The sequence below is a fragment of the Heterocephalus glaber genome, unplaced genomic scaffold (assembly GCF_053883595.1).
Source record: "Heterocephalus glaber isolate CG9 unplaced genomic scaffold, H.glaber_assembly_v1.0 deba00001447, whole genome shotgun sequence".
Taxonomy (NCBI): Eukaryota; Metazoa; Chordata; class Mammalia; order Rodentia; family Bathyergidae; genus Heterocephalus; species Heterocephalus glaber.
In genome coordinates, this window is record NW_028258299.1 from 13,816,670 (window position 1) to 13,825,342 (window position 8,673).

General features: G+C 51.7%; 1 protein-coding gene and 1 pseudogene across 1 annotated transcript in view; both read right to left on the bottom strand.

Annotated features, from left to right (window-relative positions):
• LOC101697828 (maestro heat-like repeat-containing protein family member 7) overlaps positions 1-5,395 on the bottom strand; it is a 46,669-nt gene extending 41,274 nt beyond the window's left edge. The window contains exon 1 of the mRNA XM_087214696.1: positions 4,577-5,395. Within this exon, the coding sequence (XP_087070822.1) occupies positions 4,577-4,940 (364 nt within the window). The 5' untranslated portion in view covers positions 4,941-5,395. The remainder of the gene's footprint in view (positions 1-4,576) is intronic.
• On the bottom strand, positions 1,350-3,008 carry LOC147827408 (gamma-aminobutyric acid receptor-associated protein-like 1 pseudogene; annotated as a pseudogene).
• Positions 5,396-8,673: the final 3,278 nt, after the last annotated feature.

Here is an 8,673-nt window from a genome sequence, read left to right on the forward strand (position 1 = left end):
GCCTTATAATAAGATGAGATCCCAGTTGTTGATTCTTTGTGATATTTCCTGTGCAATTTGGGTTTTGTTCTTAAAGTCTTTGCCTATATTAATGTCTTGAAGAGCTCTACCTATTCTATCTTCCAGCAGATTAAGCATTTCTGTTTTAATATTTAGATCTCTGATTCGTTTCTATTTTAGTTTGGTCCATGGTGAAAGATATGGGTCTTTTTTTTTTTTTTTTGATTTTTACAGTAAGCAATTATTTTATTTCCTTGGCCTGATAAGATTGACTTCATTATACAAGAACCTGAAGCTGACAGGACAGACACGTGGATTTCCCCCACAGGAAGGATCCTTTTCATTAGCAGAGATGAAATGTCACATCTGAGTGCAGTTTCTGCTCCCCACCCCCTCCTCAGCCTCCAAAACGAAAAGAAACCAATAAAACCCCCATGAACTACTCAGTCATCCCTCTAAACATTTCTAATTAGCAGCTGCCGTGGATCAAAACCAGAGGAGGGAAGCAGCTGGCCATTGCTTAGCATCCTGTGCACATGAGACTGAGGGACGACAGCCAGGAAGCCAGAATCCTGGATGCCTGGGAAGTATACATAGTCTACCTCACCTCATTCCTGCCCCTTCCACCCGAAAGACGCCTCTGTCCCTGTACAACGAAACTGCTAAAGGCAACACGAAAGGAGTGGCTTTAGCCTGCAACTGAAAGTGCCCAAGGTTCAAGAAACTCCAAAGTAGGTTTGGGAGAGGGGGCACCAGAGAGAGAGCAGGTTAAGACAGAAGCACAACACTCAGTCAGTTCCAGTTTAAGGCCATCAGAACTAATCCGAATCAGAATCACCTTCCAGGACTGCTGTTTTCCAAAGTTAAAACAGCTGTCTAAATGTCTGTTTGGATATCTACCACCGCCTCCGGCATAGGAGGGTGACATTCACATATGAGAAGAGACTAGCGGGGGATGGAGGAAGTGGAGAAATAGGAGATCAAAGGCTACAACGCTTCAGTTACTGTTGGGTGTCTTTTGGTCCCCCGGTACGACCACTACAATTCCTAAGGAATTCCTGTTCCCTTTCCTACGTATCTTGTACAAATGTCAAAACTCAAATCTCTGCCCAAAGAGATGGGAATTGCTGCTGGATTGCATTCACCCCTGGCTTTAACCTGTCCACCTTCCGACCTCCTATGAAATGACAAAAAAACCTTAATTCTTGGCAATGCCATGACCTTAAGGCACCCTCATCGCTCTATCAAAGCCAATCCAGCAGTTCTGTCCTAACACGCTTTCTCCCTGGGCCAAAGAAGCAGCAAAAAAACATCAACTGAGCTGGTGAAAATGTGACGACAGTGTGTGCAGCGTGGTTTCCAGGGTCTTCGCCTCTGTCTTCTCCATGGTGGGAGCCCTCCCTCTCCTCCCTCCAGTCCCACTCACATCCCTCCCCTCCCAACAAGTCCAGGTGCTCCCATCTGCTGGGCTTCCACCACTCACTTCCCATAGACACTCTCGTCACTGTAGGCCACGTACAGAAAACAGTCTTCCTCGTGGTTGTCCTCATACAGCTGGCCCACGGTAGCACTAGTGGGAGGGATGGTACTGTTGACAAAGAAGAATAAGGCGTCCTCAGGTCTCAGGTGGATTCTCTTCCGGATTAAGAAGTAGAACTGGCCAACAGTGAGGTCGGAGGGCACTAGGTACTTCCTCTTGTCCAGATCAGGCACCCTGGCCTTAGGAGCCTTTTCCACGATGACCGAGACCCGGTCCGGGTACTTCTTCCGGATCTTCTCCCCTTCCTTTTTCCGATACTCGAAGGGGTGGTCCTCCTTGTACTGGAACTCATGGTGGGCTGCGGGCTCGCTCCCCAGGTCCCGCGCGGGGGCCCTCCCTCGCCGAAGACTGCACCCGGCTGGCTCGGCCGACCTGGGAATTCCCAGAGTCGCTCCAGAACCGGCAGCTCCCGCGGCCACACCCCACCCGGCCCACCCGAGCTCCGAGGAGAGCGCCCCGCCTGCAGGTGGGGACGGGCCGGGTGCAGAAGCCGCCGCCCTGGGTCTATTTTTAATCTTCAGCAAGTGAAAGCCAGTTTTTTATGCATTATTTATTAACGAGGCTCTTTCTTCCAGTGCAGCTATTTGGCCCCTTTGTCAAAGATAAGGTGGTTGTTTCTGCATCTTCTAGTCTGTTCCATTGATCCTCAGGTCTTTTTTTTCCCACCATTACCATGCTATTTTTATCACAATAGCTTTGTAGTATAATTTCAAGTTAGGGATTGTGCTACCCCCTGCCTTGCCTTTGTTGCCCAGAATTGCTTTTGCTCTTTCAGGTCTCTTCTGGTTCCAAGTGAATTGTAGGATTGTTTTCTCTAATGCCCTACACCGAAACTTATAAGTGAATGTTCACAGTAGCATTATTTAAAATAACTGACAGAAAAATAAAATAAAATAGCCAACAGATAGAAACAACTCAAGTGGCTGTCAGGGTGTTTCTCTGACCTGATCTTGCTTATCTTTGAGGACAGGGTGCCTGCAGATCCCTCTTCAGATGACCAGCAGGCTGCAAGATGGCTGACAGAATGAACACCACTCAACCTCCAACTTCGTTTTTTTGTTTTGAGACAGGGTCTTGCTGTATAGTTCAGGCCAGCCTTGAACTCACTGTGTAGCCCAGCTGGCCTCGAATTCACAGTGATACTTCTGCCTCAAAATCTCCACTCATCCCCAGAAAGGATGAGGATAATCCTCCCCTTGGTAGGCCTATCTTTCCCCCTCATTTCTTTTATCTTCTATCTATGACTTTTCCACTCTCATTGGGTAGAAAAGCTGATCTGTGAGCCATTCTTCCTGCTTCTTCTATTGTTGGCCAGGAATAAACCTTCCTTCATTGATCAACCGAAGCTTGGTTTTATTTATTGGTTCTGAGATTCCAAGAGAGAAAAAGGACCCAGTTTGAGATCAAAAATTAATGAGAAATGGGCATAAACAAAATACGGTATGACCCATGCAGTGATGTTAGACATTACTCAACAACTAAGGTGCTGATCCAGGTGTGGTGACACATGCCTGTAATCCCAGCACTTGGAAGGTGGAGGCAGGAGGATCCCCATGAGTTCCAGGCCAGCCGGGCTACATAGTGAGTTCAAGGCCAGCCTGAACTACAGAGCAAGACCTTGTCTCAAAAAACCACGGGGGCGGGGGGAATTGACATCAAGCTCCCCACTACACTGGTCTTTCACAGTAGTCACTCTCACACTGTAGAGTGTCTTTTTTTTATTCTTTCTTACTTTTACTTGGCCCAAACTTGCTCTGCAGAGCCTGTTTCTTTTCCTGCATTTATAAATCCAAAACCTTGCTGCTGTTTGCCCTTGTCATGACTAATTCTTTGCTCAGGACAGAAAGAATGTAGAAACCACCTCTAGAAGGAGACTTCAGTACCCCAAGCCCAGTAACACTAGGGCTGGGCACGGGTAGGGGTGCAAGATTTCTTCTGGGAGTGAGAAAAATGTTCTAAAATCGATTGTGGTGATGGTTGCACAACCTTGTGTATAATTTTTTATAAACATTAAACAAAAGCTAACTAAAATCACTAAACACTAACACTAACAAAAATCACTAAACAAAAATCTCTCTATATAATAAAGCCATTAAATTGTACAAAGTGGGGAAGTATATTTACACAGAAAATCATATTTCAAAAATTCTTTTTAAAAATCAACTTGCAAAGACAAAGTTCCCCTACACATTAGCATCATCAAATAGGAATTGTATTAAAAAAATAAGCTCTGATTTATGATAACAATGAAAACTATAAGTAGCTAGGGTTAACTTATCAAGGAATGCACTACAACTCTATGGAGAATTTTAAATTCTAGTAAAGCGTGTATACCCTATAAAAGGAAAAGCTGAACAGGTGGCGAAATTAATAACATTCTAATAAAACTGGTAAGTAAGGGGGTGTTGTTTGTTTGTTTGACACTCCAGGTGAATGTATTCTGAAGGGTATGAAATGAAAAGAATGAAGGTCTACTCATAGCTAAGTCAATTTGAGGTGGATTTTAAAGAGCAATCCTTACCCTCCCAGATATAAAAACGTACATATTTACAAAGCCAAGGTAACTTTTCAAAACTCCCAGTACGAGACTGGTAGGTGAACACACACAGATTAATTGGGAGGAGATATTTACAGCACCTGAACCTGACAGGGGTTAGTTTACAGAACTCTTGCTTTTTGGGGAGGAGCGCAGGCTCCACACAGTACCCAGGGGCCTGGCCCAGGCGCGGAGCACTCCTTCTCCACAGAGGTGAGTGGAGCCTGAACCTGGCTGGGCCTGAAAGGCATCCAGGAAGGGAGACCCTCCGCGGGGAGGAGCCAGCACAGGCCAGAACGGAAGTACTGTCTGGTGGGGCCTTAGGGCAAGGAGGGCAGCTCCTCCTGCGCCACAGGTGCCAGAGGGCCTAGGTCCCCTTGTGATCCTAAGATCGCCACCTTAGCGGTTACCTAGCGCGCCTACTCCCTCCACCCCAGTCCCGGCACCGGGTCTGGGATCTGGATACGGAGTCTTCCAGGCAGGCACTGGGCCTCACTCACCTTCAGGGAGGCAGCAGTCGGGTGCGGCGCCCTCATCCCCGGTGTTGGAGGTGGATGGCCGGGGCGGGTCCTGGCCCCCGTCCACACTGTGCCCCTCGCCCCATTGCTCTCGGTTCTCCAGGGAAGTGGTGAGGACGCTGTTGTCCTTCTCAGAACTGGAACCGTCGTGCAGGCTGCTCAGCGACAGGGTGGAGGTGTCCCTGATCAAGAGGCTGGAGCTCAGGGTCTCCTTGGAGCCGAGGATCAGGGTCAGGCACGAGGGTGCAGAGAAGGCGGAGTTGGACCCGTGGGTGCTGGAGCTCAGGCTGGTACGATCGCTGGAGTGGGGAATCAGCGTCAGGCTCGAGGCCTGCATGACGGTCATGTTCAGACTGGATCTGGGACAAGCCACGTTGAGTGTCCCCTGGGAAGCTGTGCTCCAGGTTGCCCCAAAGGCTCCTTTCAGAACACTTTCGGAGAGGTTATGGGATGCCAACGTGACCAGCTCACTTGTGTCCAGGATTAGGTCCCCGCGAGAACCTGTAGCAAGGTTCAGGCTCTGCTTGGAGACGTTTCTGCTGCCCTGGCTGAGCGGCTGGCTGGAGTGGGACCCCAGAGACGTGTCAGAGGTCGTCAGGAGCAGCGCTTGTGAGCCCAGCCTGGAGAGGAAGTGGCCAAGAGCCAGGCTTCCTCTCGAATGAAGGCTTATAAATGGGTTTGACCCAGGCCTAGGATTGGAATCCCTGTGAGCCAACTCAAAACTCTTGCTCTGGGACAGGGATGGGAAGGCCTCCTCAGAACTCTGCCCAGAGGGGCTCCTGGAGCCCAGGTCGAGGGTCCGGGAGAGCCAGGGCTGGGAGTAGGGCTTAAGGCTGGAGACAGGGGACCCTGTGGGTCAGGCCTTAAGACATGATTCACGTCCAGGTCCAGGGTCGCCACAGAACAGGAAGTGCAGGTCTGGAGGGAGCCTGGGGTGGTGGCCCTGCTGTCAGCAAGTCCAGGGGTGTTTGTCTGTCACTAGGCCAGGGGCCTCCCCTGGGTCAGGACTCAGAGTTGGATTCACATCTGGAACAAGCCCCAAGCCAGGACTTGGGGGCCGATCTGAGTTAGGAACAAGGGTTGCATCTGGGTCGGGCCCAGGGATGCTGCCAAAGCCCGGCCCTGGGGCCCCAGAGAAGTAGAGACTTGGCGTCATCTGTGGGTCTTCACAGGGCTTGAGATTCACCCCTGGACTCATTGTCATGTCTGTTGGGAGGTCTTTGGGTGCTCCTGCCCCTTCCATCCAGTGCCTGGCTGAGCTTACTGCACTGCACCTAAGAGAGAAGGTAGATGCAGCCAGGCCGCACTGTTTCAGCCTTCCTGAGGCTCCCCACTGCCCTCAGGATGGGGCGTCTTCCTGTCACCCCATCCCAGCCTTCTGTCCTTATCTCTAGGCTCCACCTACCTCCTGGGAATGACCACACCCAGCCCCAGCTCAGAGGCCACACCCTGGGTTCCCAGCCTCCTCCAAGACTTCCTGCCAGTCCCACTGCTCCTAGAAAAATCCTGTCCCCTTCCTTCCCTTGACTCCCAAGTGGCCTGGGCCCTCGATAGTGATGAGGTCTGGATGACAAAACTATGCACCTCGTGGAGCCTAGGAATTCTCAGGTCCTAGCACAGTGTCAGGCTCATGGGAGGAAGTCTGCAAGCAGAAAAATGAGGAATCTCTTCCACTTTAAAGCAGAGATAAAGGGAAAGAAGAGACTCCTCACCGGTTACCTACTTCTGGCTGACCACAGCAGGCCTGGTGACCTGTGTTCACCAGCAAGGATCTCTCAGCCTTAGGAGCTTGGGATGCTCCGAGCCAGACACAAATTCCAAAGTTGCTAGAATTCATGTGCAAGTGGTCATAGCACTCCATTCTCAAAGCCACCTCGCAGAGCTGCCTCTAGCCCTCAGCATTCAGCCTGTTCTGCATGAGGCAGCTCACGTGGAAGCCATTGTCCAAAATGGAACCTGCTTGACCCAGGTATCTGACAGCCAGGCGAGCTCCCCAGTCCCCTGTCATCTCACCCCAGCCCCGGGCCACCTTCCCTGAGGAACTGTTGGGGTGGCTCACCTGCAAGGATGGTGTTCTTAAGCAGGAGTGGGCCCCTGGGGAGAAGCAGAGGGAAGCCAAGTCAGGGGAAGAGCGGCTTTTTCAACTCCTCCTGAGCAGCCCGCAGGCCAGACGTGGGCAGGCGTGCACCAGCTCTCCGTGAAGCACACACAAGTGCACACACAATCACACACTGACTCCTAGTCCGTGTGTTACACGGACTGCCCCATTGTTACACACAGAGGCAAAAGCCAAGAGGAGGAGGATCATCCACTCCCCTGGCCCTTGAAGCAGCAAGACCAGCCCTGAGGTGCCCTCTGCCCCAACCCCTCGTGGCTTCCTGTGGTCTTTAGGACAGAGATCCAGTGTTCAAGGTGCTCTATACCCGGCTCCAGTCCCCTTCACACCCCCTCCTGTCCCTCCACATAACCCCCTCTCCCTCTCCACTCCACCGGTTAGGCGGGGCTCCCACAGCTGCCACCCTTTCCCTACTCCCCTTTGCCAGTGGATGCCCACGAGGTCACCCTCTCAGGGCTCAGCATCCCCTACACAGGTGAGGCCACCTGCACCTTCTCAGGGCTCCTTGTTCACTTCCCTTCCCTCACTCACATCCGGCTTCCCCGCTAGACTATTGGTTTCATAAGAGCAAGGACACATCGGCGGTGTCCTCTGCCACTCTCTAGCGTAGCACCTGACACACAGCAAAAGTCTGGTAAATGTTTGGGTTCACTATTTCATCTCATCTCTTCTTCACTTATCACCCATTCTCTCGCTGGCTCACATCTTCATGTATTCCTATTTATTTGGTACCGGAAGTTGAACTCAGGGCCTTGTGCCTGCCAGGCAGGTGTGGTGCTGCTGAGCTACAGCCCCTGACCCCTTTATATTCATTTATGCCCTGACTCCTTCACCTGGTCATTTGCTCATTGCACGCATTTTGCTCTCCATCTTTATATCGTAGTTTGGCTTTGGAAAGATCACAGATGTGGAGTCACGATGTAGTCCTGAGTTCAAATCTCAGCTCATCTTCTTAGTAGTCTGGGTGAACCTGGGACAGAGACTCCTCCCCTGCCCTTGTCCTCCTCCAGGGTATAAATCTCTGTCTTCGGGGGTTGAAGTTGCAGGGCCTGGCACGGAGCGCCTGGCTGCCAACCCCTTACCTAAGTGATTGCTGCTCATCCCGCCCCACTGAGGGCAGAGGGCAGTAAGGCTCAGCGCCCAGTGGGAGCTGCCTTCATCCTAAGCCAGTGGCTGTGGCTCAGTTTGCCTTGGCCTCGGGAGCAGGAAATGCATCCCTACCATCATCACCCAGGGGAGATTTTACCCTGAAGCTAAAGCATTTAAAACATCAGGGCTCCTCGATCTCGCAGACCCTTGCCAAAGCCTCAGACTTAATTTCATGTTCATAATTTTTTCTTTTTACCTGAAGAGGAGCCTGGATTTTAATCTTCCCTTCCACCCATGCGCACAGGCACTTGTATACACACATACACACCGAAATAGTTGTGAAAGGGGCACATTTTCAACCCCGAGAAATCCCGGTGTACAGCCCGTGGGGCGGTGAGCGGGCTCCTGGGAGGCCCGGTGGTCGGGCAGGTGCACGGGTTGGGTTGCTGGGCAGAAGGCCACAGGGCCTAGCCTGGCCGACCCTTCCTCTTCCACGAGAAGTCGAGTCTCCCCATCTCCTGGTCCCCCATCCTCCTCCTCTACTCCACCTCTGTCTTCAGAAGCAGTGACGGCCACCCAGGCTTGCTCTCGGTCAGACGCATGCGTGGAGAGGAGCAGGGGCTGTGGGGCGCTGGGTAGGACCCAAGGCACTAACGGGACTCATTTCCTACTGATGGCCTCACACTGCGTGCTGTCCTTGGTCCCCAGCTCGAGTGCCCAGGAGACAGGGCAGAGCCTGTTAATAAAGCAGATCCTCCTGTCCAAAAGGCTCCATTCTCTCTCCTGACCTCAGTGATCTCCTCCAGGCCCTGGACAGGGGCTGCTAGAGTCCCCAGAGGACAGAGGCACCAACGAATTCCAGTTCCTCAGTTTA